This window comes from Sipha flava, unplaced genomic scaffold (genome assembly GCF_003268045.1).
Source record: "Sipha flava isolate LNK unplaced genomic scaffold, YSA_version1 2_pilon_pilon, whole genome shotgun sequence".
NCBI classification, from domain to species: Eukaryota; Metazoa; Arthropoda; class Insecta; order Hemiptera; family Aphididae; genus Sipha; species Sipha flava.
The window spans coordinates 2,104,161-2,129,159 of record NW_020272972.1 but is presented as its reverse complement, the minus strand read 5'-3'; the positions used below and the strand labels follow the sequence as shown (position 1 = coordinate 2,129,159).

General features: G+C 24.9%; 2 protein-coding genes and 1 long non-coding RNA gene across 12 annotated transcripts in view; 2 read left to right on the top strand and 1 right to left on the bottom strand.

Moving 5' to 3' along the window:
• The window catches only part of LOC112686116 (galactokinase-like), a 32,793-nt gene extending 15,984 nt beyond the window's left edge, over positions 1–16,809 (top strand). For 2 of the 4 annotated variants that reach the window (XM_025558255.1, XM_025558256.1), the window contains exons 3-9: positions 7,851–8,046; positions 10,622–10,751; positions 10,838–10,963; positions 11,283–11,464; positions 11,545–11,701; positions 16,234–16,354; positions 16,456–16,809. In XM_025558255.1, coding sequence (XP_025414040.1) covers positions 7,851–8,046; positions 10,622–10,751; positions 10,838–10,963; positions 11,283–11,464; positions 11,545–11,701; positions 16,234–16,354; positions 16,456–16,569 — 1,026 coding nt within the window. In that variant the 3' untranslated portion in view covers positions 16,570–16,809. Of the gene's footprint in view, positions 1–3,607; positions 3,709–7,850; positions 8,047–10,621; positions 10,752–10,837; positions 10,964–11,282; positions 11,465–11,544; positions 11,702–16,233; positions 16,355–16,455 lie in introns of those variants that run through there. The other 2 variants (XM_025558257.1, XM_025558254.1) reach the window with 2 other exon arrangements.
• LOC112686118 lies at positions 8,846–10,599 on the bottom strand. Its single transcript, XM_025558258.1, has 2 exons — positions 9,533–10,599; positions 8,846–9,454 (listed from the first exon to the last, which is right to left on the bottom strand). The coding sequence occupies exons 1-2, from the start codon at positions 9,695–9,697 to the stop codon at positions 8,903–8,905; spliced, it is 717 nt and encodes a 238-aa protein (XP_025414043.1). The 5' UTR covers positions 9,698–10,599; the 3' UTR covers positions 8,846–8,902.
• A 4,640-nt stretch (positions 16,810–21,449) lies between the features above and the next one.
• Positions 21,450–24,794, top strand: LOC112686066. Of its 7 annotated transcripts, XR_003148858.1 has the most exons (7): positions 21,450–21,906; positions 22,067–22,249; positions 22,428–22,644; positions 22,737–22,930; positions 23,455–23,512; positions 23,577–23,706; positions 24,598–24,794. It is a non-coding gene; the product is annotated as an uncharacterized LOC112686066 (long non-coding RNA). The 7 variants fall into 7 exon arrangements; XR_003148856.1 differs by having other exon boundaries at positions 23,455–23,706; XR_003148860.1 differs by lacking the exons at positions 23,455–23,512; positions 23,577–23,706; positions 24,598–24,794 and adding an exon at positions 23,015–23,383.
• The last annotated feature ends 205 nt before the right edge of the window (positions 24,795–24,999 follow it).

Genomic DNA, 24,999 nt, shown 5'->3' with positions numbered 1-24,999 from the left:
CCATTTTATACGATTAGAGTATTGTATTTAAAGAATACATTATAAAACTATCGGCGACGTAGTCGTAATGGCTTAAATTCTAATCGTTAAACAATTTTTATTTAATATTGAATCGATCAATATAATATATAATACCGTATGTTTCATGTTACGGTAAAGGCTCTTCGAGAAAGAAATTCTGATTCAATGCCACATTTTCTGAGAAAACTATTTTGCCTTTTGAATTAAATAATATTAACCGCACAAAATAAGAAATTATATACTTATTTATATAAATGATTATTATTATTATAAAATTATATATATATATATATATATATATATATATATATATATTAATTTATATAATTATAACCTAATTATACCCATTATCATCTTATCGATATCATTTTCGTCGAAAATATTTGTATTATTCATTTTTAATCTCGCCTTCATTTCCTTTTTTTTTTTTACGTTACGCTTCTCTCAGAATCTTCAAAGCCAGTGCAATACCCTTCCTCCTATTAAAATTTTTGCGATAACGCTTTGGAGTATTTGTACGGTAATCTTTATTAGCTGTTGAGTTAAATTTCTCTTTAACCGTGAAAATATAGCAATGGCGTAGCCAAAAGAAGAGCCTATAGCCCTCCTTATAGGTAGTTTTTCTAAACTGGTATACTACTATTTAATACTTAAATATTTTAAAATTTTGGTAGTAACTAAATGTTGACGAATGTCGGGTGTTTGTCATTAATAAATACATTAGTGTACAAACATAGTCGTACTTATATCGTGTTTACTATTTTTTTGGTGGTTATCGTGAACATAGTGGTGATTCACATTTTATAAGCACTATAGTTTTTTATACCATGTTATGTCGTGGCGATACTACCGCAGCTGACCATCGTTAATTTATTATTGTAATTAATTATATTTTTATAAACATTAGTAAAACTATTTTAAAATGTTGAGAATACATTTTTTAAATTTGATATTGGGGAGAAGGTTATGGGTGACCTTTCAAAGAATTTCTTACCTAATCTGCCCTAAAAACTGTTTAGTCCCTCCCATATAAAAATCCTGGCTATGGTTATTGTATAAAATCTATTTTCATGCTCTTAATACTTAGAATTTCTAGGTAGTTTTCGAATAACGAATGCAAATTAACCAAAATAATTTTATTTTATTATTTACGGCAAAATAACTCACTTTGATATATTCTATTTTAAATCTGAAAATATGAATTCGATAAATTTGAAATATCGACTAATTTTTTTATTTTCTTCATTTTATCGCAAACAATTAATTTTTATAATTTTTTAGTAATCATTGTAACTTATAGAGAATTTTGAAAATTTCACGTTTTTTTGATTTTACTTCGATACTAATTTTTTTTGGATGTATTCGTATACATTTTTAATTCGTCATATTTTAGGTTTAAATATAAAATTATATGAGATATTTGTTTTAATTATTGAAGTTTGAGTATTGATATTGTTCAGTTTAGTATACATTATATTTCATTGAAATATTAATTTTTATAATTTTAAAAAATAAATAAATACCATCATAATAAACATAGTTATGGTTAAGAAGGTGATTTTTAGTTGTTTAGTTGTATTTTTGTTAATCTATCCATATAAATTATAATTTATTTTAAACGATTTTACAAAAAAAAAAAAAAAAAGGTGATTTTTAGACATTTGTGTTATATATATTTTTTATTAATTATTATCAGGGCTCGGGACTTATAGCACGTACAATTATTAAAATAAGCCCTTAAAAATTATAAGCACTAAAATAAGTATTTAAAAAATTATAAATTAAGCAAAAATATTTATTTAAAAAAAAAACTATAAAATTCTAATTAAAAAAATTAAACAAAATAAAAATAAATCTTCATTTTCAAGACAAAGGATTTTATAGATTTTCTAAGGGATTTTTCTGAAAAATAAAATGTAAACTGTTTTCTCTGTTCTTGATCATTCTGACGTTTGACACTCAGTTCTATTTTCAGCGTTGGAATATCTATGTTGACCCTACATCGATGCCTTAGATGACGACGAACTACGTGATAACGTAGATTAGAATTAATTTTAATTTTAATTCTATCAAAAACAACTTTGTAACTGAAAACTATAAAAACGTAAAAAAACTGATCAAATAAACAAAAATAATCAGAAAAACTGGAAATAAGCATTTTTTTTAAAAATTGCTGAAAAAAAAACAAAAAAAAGCACTTTCAAATTTCATAATTGTACGTGTCAATAACTTGACATACACTTTTATAGCACTCTGCTACATTTTAAGTCAATTCATAAAAATAAGCAAATGCTTTAACTCCCGAGCCCTGCTTATTACCTATATAATAAATTATACCTTTTACCTTTTATATATATCTAAAGAAGTGTTATGTGATATTGTTCTTTTTAAGAACTTCTCTTGGACAATTATTTTTAGATTTTATATAATATATGTTGTGATATAACCATAACACAAAATATTAAATTTGGAACTGTTCAACCATTTATTTTTTACTCACTTAAAGTTTAATTGATTATACGGAGACTTACGATTTTATAGTATATAATTATATATATATATATATGTATCATATACAACTTTTTAAAAATGCTTAAATTTTATTACACTGTCAGTATACTTCAGAAATAGAATAGATTGTAATGTTATGCCCAATCGTTCATTATTAATACTTAGTTTTTTTTTTAACTTTTGACTGTATTCGTTATGAATAAATAAAACGTATGACCTAGTATAAACTTGGATAATACTGTTGTGCAATTGGAAGTGTATTTTATAGGATATGGTTTAAATTAAAACTTATTGACTTTTAAGTTTTAGGTATTTTACCTGCATAAAATTGTGTACACAGATTGTATACGTTTCCTTTTTATAATAACGATAATAATAATAACAAAAACAAATACTTTATAAAAATTGTGTTTTTTATATATTAAATATGTTATTAGAAATTCAAGTGTTGTGTAGTTAATAGTAAATTTATTGTTATAATAAAAGTTACCCATAACATAATATAAATGTAATATTAATAATAAGTGAAAAATAATATAGCAATTATTTTTTTATATTTCTGATATTATTTATATTATAGTAAATAAATACAACAATACAGTTTTATAAATGAACATATAGGTTTGGGTTAGATAGGTATTACAAATCAAATATTATTTTCCTTTATTCAAATCATAAACTATATTAATTAATTTTCACGTAATGCTTAATCTAATACACACATATATATATATATATATATATACTATATATACTTCAATGCAGATTCAAACTTCAAAGTATTTTCTTGCTTTACTTTGTATTTATAATGAGAAACGAACTCATTAAATAGCATCAATTAAATATTTATCAAAGTAATCTACAAAGTCAGCTAATTTATTTAAAAAAAAAAAAGTGTTCGTTTAATGTTTATCAGAAACATATTTGTAGGTATTGAGTATTTGGTTTATAATGTTTAAGATTAGTAGAAAGTTTCACGGGGTACAAGTCTTCGGCACATAATTATTTTATCGTTCAAAAACATGAATAGTTGGTTTATCGGTATTTATTGTATTTTGTGTGTGTATCTTCGAATAACTGTTTATAGTTTATTACAGTTTTTTATTATATTTTATCATTGCCACCTTTCCTTTTTTCTAACACCGAGAGCTGTTTATGACTTAAATATACTTGAAAGTATGTATAAAAACCTGATAAATGTAGGTAAATAAGTAAGTTAAATACCTTATCGTATGAATGTTACATCCTGTATAGTCGCGTAGATAATACGTACTTACAAAATATTTTTTTTTATTCCATATTTTTTCGAATCTGTTTATATTAAAATTTTTTATAAATTTCAACTATATTACATTTAAACACGTTAGTGTATAACAGCAGTTTGGCTTACCTATATAATTTTTAAAAAATGTTTGAATTTTTAAAATAAATATATATTAAAAGGCATTTTAGATTTTTAGGAAAATATATTACAATTCTATAAAAAATAAATTAATGTTTTTCAAACAAACCAAACAAACTTGTTAACACTTACTGTTAATACCAATAAAACACAAATTTATAAATTGTTTTGTTTTGTTATTGTACAGTAATCGGTTTTTTTATAACTTGTTGTTTTTAATATTAAAAAAGTTATCTACAAGTTTTAATTGATATATATTAATTGATATATATATATATCGAAAAATGTCAGTAGTAAACTATACGACAGATAAAGTTTTTATAATTTAATTGTAATTATATTAAATTTATACATTATCATATATTATAATAATAATTATTATTGATTATTTTCAAAATGTCTAATTTGCATTTATGTCATCCATAGAATATAGTATTTTATTATAGTTTCTTAACAATAGGAGAGTTAATACAAATAATTTTGATGTAATGATTTGTGATATAGATATGATTATTAATTTCTTTTACCTCATCGAAGTATTTTAAATTATTATAAATTGATAATTGGATTAAGGTTATAAACCATTATATTATATTACCTATGTATAACCTATTATATTATGTATAAACTTTACATTCAAATTTGACAGAAAAAGGTAGCTTGTACGTTTTAGCAAGTTTTAACGTGTGTATGCGAAAACTGAAGGCTCGTTTAATCTTAAGCACGACATGAACGAAAATGGTCACGCTTGATTTTTCGAATTGGCGCGAACGACCATGATCACGTTCTGTATATCCTTATTTATTAATATTACACAGAGTTAAGCATTTTGGATAAAATACTATTTAATTAATTTATATTAAAATATTGAATGCATTAAATATTGTATCTATGTCTAGTTCTAAACGTAACTCTTGTATGGAATATACGTGCGAGAAAGTACTTTGTTTTTCGAATCAATTTTTGATCCATTTTGATTCGTTTTTATATTATTTTTTTTAGATTTTAGTTTTATAATAGTATGGACAATATTAGTAGTGTGTAGTCAGTCTCATGTTTCGTTTCAACTTGCCTAAATACATACACTTTCAGTTAAATTTGAACTGAAGATTAAACGTGTGTAGACCGTTTATCACCTAACTAAAATGTTTACTTAACTTGTGCAGTCGTACTAGTCTGTAATTTTCAAACGACTCTTATAAACAAAATCCTTGTCGACGAGTTTATATGAGTTACATTTGTTTATTTGTGTATAAATATATACATATCAAAAAAATAAATAAAACAATGATAACAATAGTGTGTTGTAGTGTCTTATAATTAATTTTATATCATTATTACAATAACAAGAATAGTATATCTTGTAATATACTTTTATGCTTAGAAACTAAACATAACTTTATAACAAAATGTAAATATTAAATAAACATCAAAAATGCTCAAATAGTATGTTTGGTAAAGTAATTACTAATTAAAATACTAAAAAAATCAGTTAAACAGATAATTTTAAAGTTTGAAAAATCTTTTATAGTTTTCTATTAAATTAAGGTTTATTCTTCTTTTCGTTCAATATCTAAAACATTAGGTTCAAGTCAAAATGCATTCAAAAATTGACTTTAAAATATTTCAGTAAAAATTAACATTTTATTTAATATTAAATTTAGATGTAATAATTTATATAATATAAAAAAAAGAGAATTATTGTTTTTATTTTTATATTATGTATGATAATTTGTTTTTAAATATGATTTTGAATGTTCAGCTAATTTTTGAACGAAAACTAACAAATATTTCAATATTTATAATTTTAGTTAGAAGTCAAAGAAAACAAACCAATACATTAATTAGTAGATTATAATAGTAATTAGGTTAAATATTATAGTAGATTTATTTTATCTATTGCGAAGATAAAACTTTTTAAATTCCAAAGTTTACAAACAAAACACAGAATACAGATTTAAATTTTTCTGTAACGTCGGAAAACTTGTTAATTTTTCATCTCTTTTGAATGATACTCCTACTTTGAGATTTTTTTGAAACTTGATATTTCTATTGAAGGAACCACAATTCTGTTGGTATTTTGTCGACCCTACTATTCCACGAGTAAGTTTTAATTTAATGGAAATTGTTAAATGTACTTTCGACTTTTTTTTTTCTATAGTGTTATAATTACTACAATGGTGAATAGTATAAATAACTCAGAAAAAGTTAAATTGAACTAACCAAGTAATTTAATGTAACCGCGAGTAAAGTTTTTGCTTAGTTTTGGTTTTTTGTTCTATATTCTTTTAACTTTAGAAATCAGTTTTAATTCTGATTATAAGTATATATATTTACAGGTTCGAAGCATTAATACTATTAACTGAATATTGGATTACTATACACGATGTGTTGTGAATTTATTTTGAGTTGGTGACTGCAGCTTCGTTTTGCGTCACTGGTTTCACTATGTGTTGATATCGTTGTTGGTTTGTTATTTCTTTGATTGTTTCCAACCAAATACATTGTAACAATTATGTCAAGAGTGTAAAACATTGTAAACTAATTAGTAAAAAAAAATTAAATATATATACTTTAAAAATAATTAGTTATTTTTAGTGACTTAAAATGTAATTCTTAAATATATTTTAATTAAAAATAAAAAAAATAGTTTCTTATTTGAGAGCCACATAAAATATCAAAAGCTCTTAGTGAGTCAAAAATGTATGAATAAATATAATTTTTAATTTTAAGTATATACACTTATAAATATATTATAAGTTATATGTTACTGGTTTCAATTTTCTAAACTGATTCAAAATGTTTGTCAGACATGGCTGATCTATATTTTGATTTGTTAAATTTCATTAAAAAAAAATGTTTGTTTACTCAAATAAATATTTAGATATACATATATGAGTATATATGGGGAAAAAACAATAAAAGTCAAAAAATCAAAAAATCTTGTAATCATATCATCTTGCCATTTTTTTTGAAAAGTAAATTTAATTTGTTTTTTTATTTTATCAAAAATTAGCTGTATTACCACCTATTATTTTTTGAACTATTTCATACTTTATTTTTTAGTTTTTTGAGTTTTGAAACTATAAAACTATTAAACAGTTACTACCTACTAAACTACTATTAACTATTAAAAAGTTTAGGAATATTGATTATCATCGTTTTTCTCCATAGCTTTTTATAGATATTCGATTGCAATTTTTTTTAATTTGAATATTGGTATTTCTAGAATAATTGTTTATAAAAATCAAAAAGTTTCTTCGTGATGTACATCCCGTCATTAAATTGCAAATCAATAGTTTCCATTTGGAGGCAAGCAAGAAGGCAAGTAGGAGAGAGTAGGAGACAATTATTTTATATCACTACTAAATGGATTTTAAAAAATATTTATTTAGATTTTGCATCAAGGTCAGGAAATCGTTGTTGGCATTGGATTTAAGTTGAGAAATTATATTTTAGGCGAATCCGGGCTAAAAAAATGTTGTCAATATGACTAACTTCTCTCAATGTTTCTTTAAAATGTAATCGTTTAACTCGTTAATTATGATACAGGTGATAGTTTACACATGACAATGATTTTGGATATGACACATATTTTTAAATTATTTGTCGTTCTTTGGAGTACCGGTTGAAATTGGTTGGCGACCGTAGTTCGGAGACCTCTGAACTAAAATATAATAAATTGATGTTTAGTGTGAATCTCTAACATCTTATATAAACCATCTTAATCTTAAATTTTATGATATTCGGTTTTCATATATAATTTTTCTAATGATAATACTCTTTTTTTGCTCAATGCATTTCAGACTGTTTTTCATTAAATTATACCTATAGTACGCAGAGTTTTTCTATATTTCTTAGGATGTTTGTTTATGACGGTCATAATTCATACAAGTGATACTGTATTTATGTGTAGGCATTGCCGATGGTGACGATTGTGTTAGGCCGAGCCAACAACACCGACATTTGTCGTGTGGTTACTGAATGTAGCAGTCTCGAGGAAATCAAGGATTCAAACAAAACCGAATTCAAAATTCCTACCGTCAAACCACTGTACGTGGGCACACCTAAATGGGCCAACTACGTCAAAGGAGTGATCGCATGCTTCCAAAGTGCGTACCCATAGGCACGTACTATTTATTTGAATAAGTATAATACATTGTTTAATTAGTTTGGTCGTTAGCGAACAATGAGTCGATAGTAGATAAATTAGTGACCATTACGAATTATTCATTCGTGCGAGTTTTTTTTATTTTCCCTCGAAAAATTGATAGACAATATTATAATGTTTGATGCTTTCGGTACATCCATATTTAGTCATTGATTACACCGTTATGTATATTAATAATGACTAGGGTTCGGGACTTATTGCACATACATTTTAGGAAATATGCACTTAAAATAACCGAAATATGCGCAAAAACATGCAACTGAATATTTTTTTAATGACAATTAAAAAATTTGATTTATTCGTTTAAATTTAGACCATTTTTTTAATCAGCATTTTTTATACAACGATAACACTTAAAACATTATATTATTTGTATGTTCAATTTCATTTTCTTCATCTTCTCCTACAATGAAAAATACAAACTGAATATTTATTTTGGTACTTTTCTGTTATACGAGACTACGGCTGTTATCACGACTACCACCCAAGACTACCTCCGTTATGGCGACTACCTTTAAATATTCGTCACACATCACAATCCTGTTATCATAAACTACTTAAAATGGTACTTTCCTGAATTATTTTTTAATAATATGTATTGTGGGGAAAAAAAATGAAATAAAGAAAAAATTTAAATACATAGTAGTTATTCATAATGTATTTTACTTAAATTTTACAAAGTGCCAAATTTTAAAAAATTAAATAAAGAAAAAATTTAAATACAAAATACAATTAAAAAAATGAATTTTTATTGTTTTTAAAATTTCGATGAATTTAAATTCTTTTGCATTTTGTCTTCACATGAATTCAGCTAAATATGATTTTAGATGATGACGCGCAGTTCCACGATGTTTTTTATTCCCCCATTTTGCTGATCCCCATAGACGTTCTACATTTTGAGTATGTGCTCCACTTTGGGGATCTACAAAGTTTTTGCTGTGGTTTACTGTAAAATGTTTAAAACACGCTGTTTCAAGTTCACTAGAGTTGTATGCCCGCCAACAATCAGAATACATTTTTGTTCCCTTTTTTATATTTAATAATATTTCATTTAGGAGAGTAGACATGGTCCGATCAGGAACCTGGATCAAAAAACATTCCTTAGTTTCACAACATAGACCTCCAAAAATCCACTGTTGTGGAAGAATTCTGCCTGTATTATTTTTGCGCTTGGAAAATAAGCTTTCGTCTATTTCGACAATTTTTCCGCGTCCTCCAATTTTTCCTTGGTTCCTTGCCTCAATATTTAGAACACAAACTTCCCTCAAATAGTTATTCCAATCTATTACTGTATTATTATTTATTTTCAAATGTTGTTCATACCATTTTATTGAAGTTAACTCTTGACTCTAAGCAAAAATAAACCGCAAAACAGTAACAAATGGAAGACGACTGTGCTCAAACCAAGTGTTATTTGGGACACTTACTTTTTTTTGACAATTTTTAATATTACACTTCCAAAATATCAATTTTCCGAAGTATAATTTAGCGTCATGACCATTCTTGCATTGTCTTTGCGTAAGTAAAATACCGTGTTCCTGAAGCAGCTTTACTGTATCCTCTTCACTTTGAGGTAGAGACCACATGTCCATATCGTATTAATTAATTAATTAATAAAAAAATTAGAAAAATACAACAAACGTAACTAACGAGAATACGAGACAGACGAGACGACTACAGCGAAATGACTGCAGAACAGTCTACTTTTATAAAAAGGTGATAATATACGTAATGATATATATATAATATAATAAATATAATTGTAGTTTATGAATATCGTTTATATCATTTGAGAATTGAGATAGGCCTAAAATTCCCTAAAATTTGCTAAAATAAACCGGTTTAAAATTATGCCACATTATCCCGGTCGCGATAACGGAGGTAGTCTTGGGTGGTAGTCGCGATAATAGCCGTAGTCTCGTATAACAGGAAAGTATCATTTTTGTAGTCTTAGATAACAGGATTGTGATGTGATCGAAAAACAGGGTAGTCTCGTATAACAGGAAAGTACCCTTATTTTCCTTTAAAATTCTCTAAATGATATACGGTAACTGATAGAACACGCAGGAACAATTAGGTATTTTACTTGTTGCCCTATCCTGACTCATTCTATTGACCAATGCATGAAAGTAAAAAAAAAAAAAATAATAATGTTAACCTTTAAAATATATCTGCTTAACATCGAACGAAAACTGCGTAAATATGCTATGAAGAACAATTAAATTGCCAACATTGGTCAAAAAATATGCGTTTCGTTCAGAAAACGGCGAAATATGCGAAAACATGCAATTAAAATTTTTGTATTTCGATCCGTTATGATTTAAAACAAATGTATATATTATTCAGACTATTCTGCAATTGTTATCAAACAATATACAAATGCAACAAGTCCCGAACCCTAATAATGACAATATATGCACGTTGGATTATATTTACTATTACGTGTAAAATAATTTTGTGTACAATAAAATGTATACGTATTGTTATTATGAACATTTTCCGCTTGTGTATTTTAGGTATAGTGGTAGGTTTCGATGCCGTAATTTTGTCCAGTGTACCATTGGGTGGTGGGCTGTCCAGCAGTGCTTCCCTAGAAGTAGCCACCTATTCGTTCATCGAAGCTATTACCGGAAATAAAACAAATCAGTAATGAAAACTTTTTGATCGCATATGATATCGACGTGCGGTGGTTACCAACATAAATTACAATAATGTGCGCTCATATGTTTCAGATTGGTGCATAAAGCTATGGTATGTCAAAAAGCAGAACACATGTTCGCCGGAGTCCCTTGTGGTATAATGGATCAATTTATTTCTGTCATGGGAATAGAAGGTCATGCTTTACTCATAGACTGCAAGTCAGTGCATATTATGTATTTCTTAACGTACTATATTTTATACAGTTTTAACCGCAGCCAATTTATTATGTAAGATAATTAGTTTATCCAATTTTATTCCTTCCCCCACTCTCAATATGAAAAAAGACCATTTTGATATAATACTGATCCGAAAGGATTTTTTCTGTTTTCTGATATTTACGTGTAATGGTGTACAATTAAGCTGATAGTTTTTTTTTACAGCATATTATATTTTAATATGTTGTTGCTTGGTTAATGTTTTGTTAATTGATTTTTATTTTACCAATTTTAATTTAGTTTATGTAACTGTTTTTTACAGATCATTAGAATATGATCCCGTTCCATTGACTGAATCCAATTACATTTTTTTGATAACAAATTCGAATGTTCATCACGAGCTTAGTAATAGCCAATACCAGTTGAGACGATACCAGTGCGAAGAAGCCAGTGACTTGATAAACGTTGAAAGTCTCAGATCAGCCACGATGGAAACCTTGAACAGTAATGTAGAACTAATGTTATGATAAAATGCATATTCTTAGAATACTAGTAATTATTGATGTTGATTGTTTTTGAAATAGAAGCGCATTCCAACGGGAAAATGAATGAAATAATCTACAAACGGGCCAGGCATGTTATAACAGAAATCGAGCGAACCATAACTGCTGCTGAGGTACTAAAACGTGGAGATTATAAAACGTTTGGCGAACTTATGAACGCTAGCCATAATTCTCTGAGGTAATTTATTCATTTTCGTATATGTTATCGCGACGCCGTGTCGATTTTTATTCTTTAATTGTTTTAATTGACGATTTTATATTGTTCAAGTGTAAACAATGTGCTTCTATTATAGTTAGAAATATTTATTTAATTATTTCGCATTATGACAATATTCAAGTATACATGTGTAAGTAGGTAATTACAAGAAAAAAAATGTATACAACGTACTTCGAATATTATCTATGAAATTATATCATTTAAAGCGGGTGGTTGGTCTTAAGAGATTAATAAATGGGAGATAAATGTTGGTAGTTGTTTATTCTACGGTAATTTCCAAAGAAAAATGGTTTAGTCGTATGCATCACTGTTGTCTATGGTATATTTTGAATTTTTTTCGCATTAATACCTATACGCTTTTTATTCTTATTTATATAAACTTATAAAGTTCATACTTAATGAATAATTAAATGTATCGTTATTATAATTTTTTTACTCTATTGGAATGTTGCTTATACTGTGTATTTTGTTAACAATATCAACCTAAATGTACAGATTTTTTTTTCATTGTAACGGTTTTTATTGTTCGTTAAATATCGGCAGGCAATACAAGGTCATTCGTTAAAAAAAAGACAATGACACTAGCGCACATATTATAATTTATTAAAAATAATTTTACCTCAATGTTACAGTTTTTTAAATGCTTTTATACTCTGAAATTAGAGCAAACTATTTTGCAAATTATCGATTACATTTTATATTTTATTTTATTGAAATAAAATAATTAATATTAGGTTTATTTTATTTTATATCTATAAAAACAAGATCGTTATATTCCCTATGTAAAATATTACAATATTTTCTTTTTATTCTGTACGATCGTGATTATAATAGTTTTTAAGCCTATATAGTTTTACCTATTAAACGTCAGATTTTTTGCGTGTATTGTTAATAGATTTTCTATTGATTGATAGTTTTAAAGCTGTGCATAATAATATCAGGAGGTGCTATTGGTGTGTGTAAACTTTCTCACTCATACTTAAGTACAAACGAGTTTTTGTAAAAACCACATTTGTTTTGACCTAGTTTATATTGTATTGTTAGAACTATAATATACAATTTTTTATCTAATGATTAAAATGTATTTGTATACAACACCTGTTTATAAAACGGTTTTATTTCGTATAAAATAAACTAACATTATTTTACAGAATCCTGAGTTAAATTTTTAAATAGTTTTTTTTAACCATGGTTTACGTGAAAAATTATTAGCTTCAATCAAATGATACTTTTTCAGTTATAATATTATAATCATTATTTTTTTGCTCAATTCATTGAGAATGAATGCTAGAATTAGTTAAAAAAGTTAGCTGATGGAAAAGTAAAAGTAAACACGCGAAAAAAATTCGTTCCGAATACTTCTATTTATAAAATTAAAGTAATATTATAATTATAATATTATTATAATTATTTTTTTATTATATTTTTTTATATATATTTTTTTATAAATTAATAAATTATTTTATAACTAATAAAAAATTATAAAAAAATAAATAAAATTTAAAATGAGTAAATGGTTAATACTCGTAAATTAATATGTAAATAAATAAATAAATAATTTATACATAGATAAATATATAAATAATTAAACAATTTCTTAGCATGAGGTCGAGATTTTATTGTATTTGTATGTACTTGGTGATGAATTTTTAATTATAAATCGGTCGTACTTTATAAATATAATAACACTACAGCATAAGCATTTATTTAATTATTTATTTATTTATTTTTATATATAAATTATTTGTTTATTTATTTATATATAAATAAAAAAATCATGGATTTTATTATATCTCATACACTTATTCACTTTTTATTTTATTTATAATTCGTATTGTTGAAATGGTCAAATTTTTTGTTTTTAATTTAACGATTATGTATAGTTGTAATTGTAAATTTCAGTGATTAGGCAAGAGATAATTAGAGTTAAGTTAATTCCATTTCTAGTTTAGAAATCGTTCAAAATAAAATTTTTTACATGCCATTAAAAATAATTTTAATTAAGTATCGACAATTATTGATCATATAATTAATATTTTTATTTGTGAAATGGATAATATTCTTGCAATTTCGGGTTTTTTTTAAAAATAAACTATATTTTCAAATACATTTAGATGATCCCAGATTTTGTTGCTATGTTTATTGATTGAATTAAGATTTTTCAGAGTAAAGTGCATTCGTTAACTGAATAAATACCCAACGAGCAATTCTATCCTCATCGAATCCATCCTCGCATAGTCAAATCGTTCGATAAATACTTTTAATTTACAGATGCATAACAATATTTTATTGAATAACAACAATTTAGTTATTACAAACGAAATCATATTATTTCTTATCGAACTCTATGAATCAATTTGTAACACTCAAAAACATTATCTCTTATTGTTAATTAATTACTCATTTTTAAGTGTTATTAAACATTGTAATGTTCAATTTTTATAATGGAAACATGAGTTTCAGTAAACATTGAAATTAGGAATAATAAATAAAATTTAAAATTAATAAGAAATTACCTTTACAATGACAACAGCTTATAGTTAATAATATAAGGTATTAACAAAATTGAATTGTATGCATTACTGAGAAATGCGTGACAAAGAACATTGCAATATAACCTTATTGGTTCACATGATTGGTTGGCTGTTAAATATTTAATTAAATTTACGAAATGGATTAACATTTATACTCTTATGATTTTATTAATCGTGTCTATGACTATCAGACAGTGTTTCTTTCAGGAATTTCTATGGGAAGGGAGTTGAGTCCATTGAAAAATCTTCAAAACCCGCCCGGGAAAAATTTGGAAAATAGTAAAGATATATAAAATATTAGAAAAATATAATACCACGGTGAATGACCTACAGTCATTAGATATAAGTCAATACCATACTTTATTATTTTTTCAGTTATTTTTCCCGGTGGAAATCAGTAATTGGTCATCGCATAGATTATATTGTTAGACAATAAACTAAATGGTAGATTTATACGCAGCTTAAAAAAATCACCAAATTCAGTTCCTTTAAAAATGTAAAAAATAAAAGTAAGATTAAAAGATTTTGTTTTTGAATATTTTTGTTGTTTGTATTTTTAACTTAATACACAATGTATTTAAAAAATAATGTTGATATATAATAATAATATATGTGTGTATTAAGCTTATTAAAATGTGTGTATTTAATTATATTTTTCGTAATTATAATTATCAGACAAAAGTAATTCGAGTACTATCAAAAAATACATTTTTTCTTGATGTAATATAAGTGAACCCCTATTGTAATCATCAATAGATGTAGATAGCCAAGGCTAGGAACATCTTATTTAAAAATATATATATAAAAAAAAAAAGTGAACCCCGATTTTTTTCTAATGCTTCTCCCGGAGATAATTTTCTGAAAGAAACACTGTCATCAGACTATACTTGTATTAATGCAGGGGCATATTTATTGGGGGAGCCCCTCCTCAAAATGAAAAACACCATTGTTAAAAAATTGTTATTTTTGACATGCAGGACCGGATTAACAGTTTATCGGGCCTGGAGTCTAGAAGTCAAAGGGCTCTTAATCCTTATAATATTTATTACCGATAACAAAATTTTATTTCTTAAAAAAAATGATACAAAGTAATTGATTATACAGAAATATCTTTAACAATTTTTAATATTTATCAATTTTCGTTATATGCAAATATACAATATTATTCTTTAAATGTAAAAATATAATTATAATATTTTAAAATTAACTTTATTCTCTTATTTTCTCTTCTCTTTTTGGAACTCCACAATAATTTCATCTGTATTTATTTATTTTATTAGAGATCTCAATTACAAATACAAATAATACAAGTACGAAAATTAAAAAAATGTATAACCAAAATAAAATTTAAACTTAAAAGATTTTGAACTGGGTTTATGATAAAAGGCCCCTTTGGGGCCTTAAATATTTTAGGGCCTGGAGCCCGGGCTCCTAAGCTTCGTGCTTAATCCGGTCCTGTTGACATGAATATGTCTTTAGGCTGAGGGTTATTCCGAAAATTGGTCACGACACTGAGAATGTTGCTTATGCGATAATTTATAATGCGAAAAATTTGATATTTATAAAATATGTTTATTTTTATAAAAAAAATATGGTGAATGTAAAGGTAATGGTGAATTTTGGGTGACTCTAATAAAAAAAAATTGTTTATTAAAATGTAGTTTTTATATTTCTTTTTAAAATTATAAATCATTAAAAAAATTGAGTTTCTTATTTCTCTGATAGTGTAAAGACAGTCGAGAAGTTTTATTGTGTTCAAGTAATTTTTGTCGTAATAGTATGCTTCCTCATTCCATTCCCTCAAAAATCAAACACGTGATCGGCGCCCTCCAAAATGAAAATTTATATACGTTACTGTATTAATGTTTTATATTTATTAAGCAGCACATTATTTACTGCAAATCATTTAAAACAAAATAAATAACTTGTTTAATCATAAAATTAAAAACTAACTTACAGAGATGATTTTGAAGTGTCTTGCCAAGAATTGGATCAGTTAGTAGAGTTGGCCAGAAAAGTGCCAGGTGTCCTTGGGTCTCGTATGACTGGAGGAGGTTTCGGCGGATGCACAGTGACATTGGTTAGGACAATTATATATTTTTTTTATTGCGTAAAATTACGTGTACATACTGTATATAATTATCATTGTTATTATTATTATGATTATTTTGTAATTTTCAGGTGGACCGGAATGCCGTTAACTCTGTTGTTACTATAATTAATTCGGAGTACAAAAGAAACCCTAAGTTCTATACGGTATTGCCGTCATGTGGAGCGAAAATTGTTAGATTATAGACCATGTTCTTATTTATAACCGTTTAAAGTTTTATTTTTTTACCATGCAATTTTATATTGAATTATTATTGCTCATGTATTTAATTTGTAAATTTATTGTTAATTGTTTTATGTTTATACGTGTTTTTTACGAGATACATAAATAAGAACTGTATTTTAATATTAAATATAAGTAAAAATGTTTTTAGTTGGTATACACGATAAAGTGAACATCAGTAATATAAGCCAAACATTTCAAATTATTGTATCAATTATTATAATAATGCCTATTGATCATAAGTATTTATTATTTTCAATAAGATGTTTAATACTTGTGTATTAGTTTTTGTGAATTCACCTTTCAGCCTTATAATTATATTTTGTTTACTGAAGTTTCAAATAATGTTAAAGAGAAATATATTTAAATTATTTATTTTTCGACTATCAGCACCATAAAAATATTATCTCTTTAAACACTCAAGTATGCTATTATTGTGTTAAATGCAATGTGCCATCTATTTATTTATTTTAAATACTTTTTTGAAGTTCTAACATTTTTTGTGGTTGGAAAAGTATAAAAGCCTGTAAGTGGCCCAAAAATGTATTTCAAGCTTAAATAAATTAAAGGTATTAATTGTAGGATATACGATATACGCTGCCATAAAATTAATCATGTTCGACATTTAAACATTTTACCGTCGAAAAAAAAATTCACTTATTTAAAATTTCGATTACCATTGGCACAAATAGCGATTTAGATTTACATGAGTTATTAATGGTGAAACTGAATGAATTTAGTTTTAAAAATTATACTTAATTTATCAAAATTTCAAGTAGGTAAGTGCAGTTAAATATGTTTATGTAACTAATAGTTTTATTTATTAATTATTATTCAATTATAGTGTAAAAGCAAATAATTTTGAAGAGAAATTAATTTCATTGTTTATGGAAAAATACTTGAATTACCTAAAGAGGTTAAAATCTTTTTATATGTATCTTAAAAGTGATTTATTGAACAGTTTACATTTATTTTATTAATTTACTATGGAACTATTGTATAGTCAACTATTTTATCGGTTTTTAGAAAAATACTTTTCTTATTATTTTACCTTGTAAAATACTTTAGAATCAAGAAATATGATACTTTTGACAATTTTTTATCGTTTTTATTTTTAAATTTATCTAAATGGTAATTTGTGTTTTTCATTTAGTTACCATGTTATATCTTGGCCATGCTACCGTAGCTGACCACCATTAATTTATTATTATTAATTATATTTTAATAAATATTATTTAAACTAGGTGTTTTAGAATACTGGAATTAATTGAATCGAAATTGAATAATTTTTGTTGGGGTAGGGATGAATTCTCAAAGCATTTTTTACCTAACCTGTCCATAAAAGTATTTGTCCCCTTCCTTTTAAATCAATGCCATATTTGTTTTATATAATTAAATCTAACCTGTCTAATTTAAATATTACTTTAATCAAACACAATTTTTAATTACCCAGCTTAAATAAATAACTCTATTAAATAATCAATAATCAATAAACAATTAAGTGTTGCAAAAAGTAGCTGCTTCCCCAAGTGATATTGGTTATTTTGCGTGACCTGCCGATTCTAAAACAGTAGATCCAATAAATTTGCTTTGCAAGGTTTTATTTTCGATCTCGCATACATATGTTTTAAAAATTTAATTTCAGTGTCTACGATTTAAAAAAAAAAAATGTATTTATTTTTATTATCTATGCGTTTAAATACGAAGATGATTAAGGTGCGATAAAAATACTAGGTAGTATAATTTCCCGGTGATTCACGAGTGCGATCTGCATTACGAATGCTTAGACGTACTGTGGTTCTAACACTAAGTTAATGATATATATATATATATTTTTGAAGACTGTGTTAATTCAGTTTCAATAAATTAAATAATATATTTTATAATTTAACTTATGTTTAACCAACTTATTAAAATTAAAAAGTTGGTATTTAAGGAGGAAAGAATTGAAAAAATATATATATACATGGAACTTAGCTCCTTAATGTGTAGCATTACACATGTAATTTCAAACAAATAAAATATTTTTGAATGTCATTCAGTGCAAATAATACTAAACGAAATAGTATCGGTTGTATTTCGAATGACATTTATTGATGAAAAATCAGTTGTAGAATAAAAAAATTCTACAACTGATTTTTTATCTAATTTTTGATTATCGTTGGTATATTCTTATACAGTCAAATTCCTTAAATTTAAGTACATATAAGTGTACCTACCTACTGAAAAACTTTAATGCAATATGATATATTTTTATATATCCAAGAGATAATATTGTAGGTTGAAATAGCATTGATAGATAATTCTTTTAATCAAATTAAAAATTCCTATAGCTAATATATTATTATAATTTTATCATTTATGTAAAAACCATTTTCACGTACCTAGGGTATGTGCTGAATTTCACATCATTGATAATGAGATAGATATTATACGTAAATATAAAAATTTTACTAAAAAAATTTAATATTGCAATGTAAATTACATTTTTATGACTTTTATACTTTTAAATAATTTAAGTTTGTATATAATTAATAATAAAAAATAAAAGAGGGACCATGTCTCCAGAAGAAAACGTGATTTAGATGAAAACAAAAAAATATGTTTAATGTGTAATATTATATGTTTATACTAAGAATAGTGGGAATTGATGAACTAAAAACCATAATCCTACTCATAATGTACTCAAAACTTAACATAAAACCTTTTCACTCCTCTAGAACACCTCAATAAATCTCTACATTGATAAAATCTTCGAAAACTAAAAAAAAACCTATTAATCTGAATCCTATTCTCAATGATTATATAATAGTAACATATATAGTAAAATACTCAACTATTATTTCGTTTTTAAAAAGAAATTAATATAGTGTACAATAATAAATAATATGTAATATTGGATAAATCATATTTTGTACAAATATTTATAATTTAATCGTTAAAATACTAAGCTTGAAAATTAAAGGGATATTAGTAGCTGGACAATCTTATATTTGATGTGTAAATAAAACAATAGTTAGTTATGATAAAAAAAAAATATACTTAATATAAATGTTGTAAAATGTTATTAAAGTATGAAAAGTTAAAATTTTTTTATTTTCTAAATATTAATTAGATATTGATGAGAATATTATTTGTCTATATTTATGTTTTTTTTAAATTTGTAAGATATTTTACGTAATGAAATTATTATTATTATATTTTTTCTTAAACTATAAAATACAAAAAAAAACCCATAATGTATCACAAACAGTGCCTTCTCGTCTACAATTGTCACATTTACAAAAAAGTATCATTGGATTCTATTTCTATAGAACCTTGTCTGCTTCACTTTATATCTGGTATAGCTTAAATCTCTAACCTTTTTCTTTAAAATGCCTAACTAATACTAAAGCTGTCACTGGTTGATGTAATGTGCGGTTGTACCATGTTCCATAGCGTAGAACCAATTTTTAGTTTTCCAGTCTTCATTCTATTACTTTCCGAGGTGAATTGATGAATTCTTGATCAATAATTCTTTACGATGGTGGGTCTTAGTCCTCTGATCAACCCCTAACCTGGAGGACCAGCCACAAAAGACTATTAGGACTCTTGTGGAGCTATTGTAATGCATTGGGAGATGGGGACGCCACTTTCCCAACGCCATAAAACAGCAGGAGATAACACTCTACAATAGTGATTCTCATCTTTTACTCATTCATGTCACATTTAGCCATTAGAATAAAACACTGCGTCACCTTAACATCAAAATAATAAATAATTTTAACTGTGTATTTTAGAATAATTCTTGAAATAACAAAAAAAAAAAAAGAATACAGTACATAGAAAAATAATAAGTACACCTATAATTCATTTGAGTTATAGGATTCAACAAAGATTATTAGTTAAAAGTTTAAATTTGCAAATTAGAAAAAAAAGAGAGAAAAAACAGTAATGATTTGTATGAAAATTGATGAGAAATTGGGCATGGTGGTTTTTACAATATGAGGAAGTTATTGATGGTAGAAAGACCGAGTCTCTTATTTTCTTCTAGAGTTTTAGAGTTATAGTATACAATAATAATACTACATATTTAGCGTCGTGGTTTGCTGCCAACAAATATTATTTAAATATAAATATTATTAAAATATACAACAACTTATTTTAATTATAAAAAAATATTAACCAACGAAATATTGAAGTCAGTTGTAGATTGAATGGTTTCTATTCATCCTCATTTGAATGTCCATTTCTATTTAATTATTTTTCAATGTTTCTAAATATTTTCATTTAGCATGTGCTAGAATAGAAGTATCAATGTAGGGATGTATTTGTTACTCGTTACATGGATAAAATATTTTTCTGTTAAATGTTTTTGAAAATTTTGATGCTTCACGAAAATATACACAAGCCAGTTGTCACGCGTTTTGTAGTCAATGTCTTTATTTTAATATGTTCTCTTTTATTTTTTATATTTTCGCGAACCTGTTGCGTATTAGTTAACCCAGGGGCCTGTTCCATCAACACACTTTGCAACTTTTCATTCCACAATTATATTTTTTGATGAAAAGCTTTAAGACTTTTCATTTAACATTGATAAAAAATGCAGATAGAAATTTTACTGTATAAAAATTTGCAAAGTAATAATTTTTTTTTTTTTTTGACAGTTAAATTTATCAAAATTCACTTGAGTCCTTAGTAGTAGAATTGTGGATATTATTGTATTTATACGGACGCCACAGCGCAGCACTTTAATATCGTGTTTTCATTGGCCCAATTTAAATTACGCGCGTTTTTCTAATATCGACATTATCCCTTATCAATAAACTAATTTTATTATTATTAATCATTCTTTAATTATAACGGATAAATCTTATCATCTTAATATTGTCTCATATGTTTTAATTTTATATTTTATACAACGTGAATACATATTAGATACCTATGTAAAGTATTGTCAACACTCGTATGTCGTAAATCAGTATACCTACCTGTAGTGACGCAGTACCCTTTTTGAGTAAAAGTTGTTCTTCTGAAATTACTTACATTGACTAATAAAATGACAAGTAGTTAGATTGATTTTAAGTAGGTATGTCTTCAATTTTTAACATTAGAAATGAAATAATACAAAGTACATGTACACGAAAAAGTAAATTTGACAAGACTGTTCTTTGTGATGAATCTAAAGCAAAGAAAATATGTAGGTAATCAAGAACGGTATGAATATAATGACGATGATGAAAAAATATGTTTTAAATTTGAATACATAATTTGATGATTTGAGTGATATTAATTCGGATCCCAATCAACCTAAACTTCAAGTAAATAGAAAATACATAAATAATAAATTAAGTGTAATAAGAATAAAACAAGAAAGTACTTGTTTCTTGATAAATAATATAATGTATTAAAATGTTTTAATATACTACGTTACATTATTTTGTTTGACACAGACAATTTTAAATCAATTTTTTTTTCTAGAAATTTACACTAACAAAATTTGAAATTTGTAATAGATGTTCAAATGCTGAATATTACAGTGAATTTGAACGGCTAGAAAATAATGTCTCTTGTAATGCTGTTTTTTGTTTGGATTGTATTTATTTTGCAAAAAATTTATAAACTGAAAAATTAACCAAAACTGGATATAATAATTGGAGAAAAGTATGTTTTTTATTTGAGTATTTAATTATATAGATTAAAAGTAATTATTGTTCATAAATCTTAGGCATAACAATAAAATGTTATACAGAAAGAAAATACGTTAGTTAATAAGAATTGTGTATCTCAATCTATATAAATGTTAAATTTTCTTATTTTAATTTATTAATTAATTTTTTAGTTGAATGGGAGATTGTTAAAACAATAAAAAACTTTTCAACATTTAAAATTAACTACTCAGTATAAGAGCTATAACAGTTCAAAATTGACTAGTTACTCAATTATCAACTGCATGAAGTTTTAAAAATAGACAAAATATGAAAGTATTTATAATATGTGCTAAATAAGGACTTGCTCTAAGAGGTCATGATGAAATGTTATCAACAGTTTCTATATATGTAGGTATCTATACTATTATATATTATATAATTTATTAAGATTTATTTTAATAACATTCACTGTTTGTAAATAGTAAATTACTTGTTTACAGGAAATATTAAAGAACAGTGTTTATTATTTGTCAAGAACAATATAGTTTTCAGATTTTTTTAACAGAACAATTAACTATACAAGTTTGATCATTCAAAATAGTATACTTGAAGTTTGTTCAAATATGAAAATAAATACTATTATTAGTGAAATTAAAGTCTGTAAAATGTACTCCATTATGTGTGACCAAGGAAGGTTAGAAAGTTAGGCTATTACTTGGAAATGAGATATTAATACATTTTTATGTAATTTTATTTTCATAATTTTTTTTTTCATTAGATCTTATGAAACAGAAAATGTATCCCTACATGTAAAATACATTATTCCTAATAGCTATAGTGTATGTAAACAATTTATTGGAATTTATAATGTATCAAATGAAAGAGGAGCCAAACATATTAATATCCTTAAATACATTTTTTCTGTTTTAAAAAACTCTGTATTTTCATATTCCTCTTGTGGTTTAAACATATAATGTTACAAATGTTATGTCAAGATCCAAATCTGGTGCTTAAACAAGAATAAGAGACTTACCATGAAGCACTTTATTCATTGTATGGCCTATAAATTGAATTTGGTTGTAATAAATACTTGTAGAACCATAAAGATGCATATACAAATAATAATAAATACTTATTTAATATTTTATACATTTTTATTAACATTATGTTTCAATTTATTTGTACCTACTAATTATTCTTTTTTATAATTATTTACAGGAATCAAATACTTTATTTAGTGCTCTAGAAGTAGTCTACATACATTTTTCACAATATAGTAAAGATAAATTATTATAAGATTTGCAAAAATCCATGTAAATAAAATCATTATCCAATTTTAGATTATGTGAAACATGGTGGTCTTGTCATTTAAAATTTGTAAAGCAGTATATTATAGTTTTGGTTTAATAATAAATTTTTTACAAAATAAAATAAACAAAGATACAACTAAAGAAAGGGCTCAAGCCATAGGTAATATAATAATATATTACAAATCATTTTATATTAATTTATTATGTATAATATATGAGTATACGTATGAGAAATATTTTTAAAATATAGAATATATTGTATGTATTATATTTGTTCGTTTTTGAAGAAGTCTCAAAAGTAATAAATATTTTGAGTAAGAAATTATAAAAAAAAGGAAGTACAATTGTAAAAAAACTTATCAAATATAATATTGTCATGTAATATGATTACATGTAATATGATTCATGCTTTTTAATTTTCTAAACATAATTATTTTATAAAGTATACAAAATATACTTGATATTCATTGAATTATTATTATGAATTTGTTATGTGTAATTGCAATTAATAGGATCTATTATACTTAAAAGTTTTCATATTCCTGTTACAATTGACGTTGAAAGAAATTACATTTATAACCAAGGATTTTACACGAATAAAACAAATTACAATAAACAATATTAGTGTTCTCGTGCATATTATTCTATATTAGATGCCATTATAAGTCACTTTGAACTAATGTTTTAAAAATAGAGTTTTGAGCTTGCTAATTCAATAGTAAATTTTATTAAATTAAATTTGAAGAAAATAAATATTTAATATATCTATAATTGAAATTATTAATTAATTTTATTAGATATTGATTTCTTCTATTGATAAAGAAGCATTATGTTTTGTAATGCTGTAACAACCAACTGTTCCATACAGTTAGAACCAAATTTTGGTTAAGAATTAAAAAAAAATAATTTCAAAAGTAGTGTATCCTAATATTCATTATTTACTTAAAGTATTAATTTTTTATACCTATCAGATAAAAAATACCATTTCATTATTTTATATCCACTACCACCATTTATATTAATTAACATATTAAAAAATAATATTTTTCAGAAATGCTCCTCTGCAGAGTGTGCTTAGTGTAATGAAATGGCCTTTAGCAAATATTGGCGTATTAATTCGGCGAAGTGATCCATCAGTGGCTGAACGTTTCTCCATGTCCACAGTCAATTCCTCTTAATTCATTAGTACGCTTATACTTTAATATGATTAAATAACTATTGTAAACATAAAATAAAATATACATATGCAATAATTTTAATTTAAAACTTAATTTAACATAATATTAATAATGTAAACAATTGAAATATCAAAAATAAAAATGGCAGTATAGATTTTTATAATTTAAATGGAAAAATTGGAAAAGTTATTTTATTTATTAAAAAATATTTTCTTATTTATAAAATGATTTAGTAGTATAGAATCATTATAATAATTTGTGAATATTATTATTAC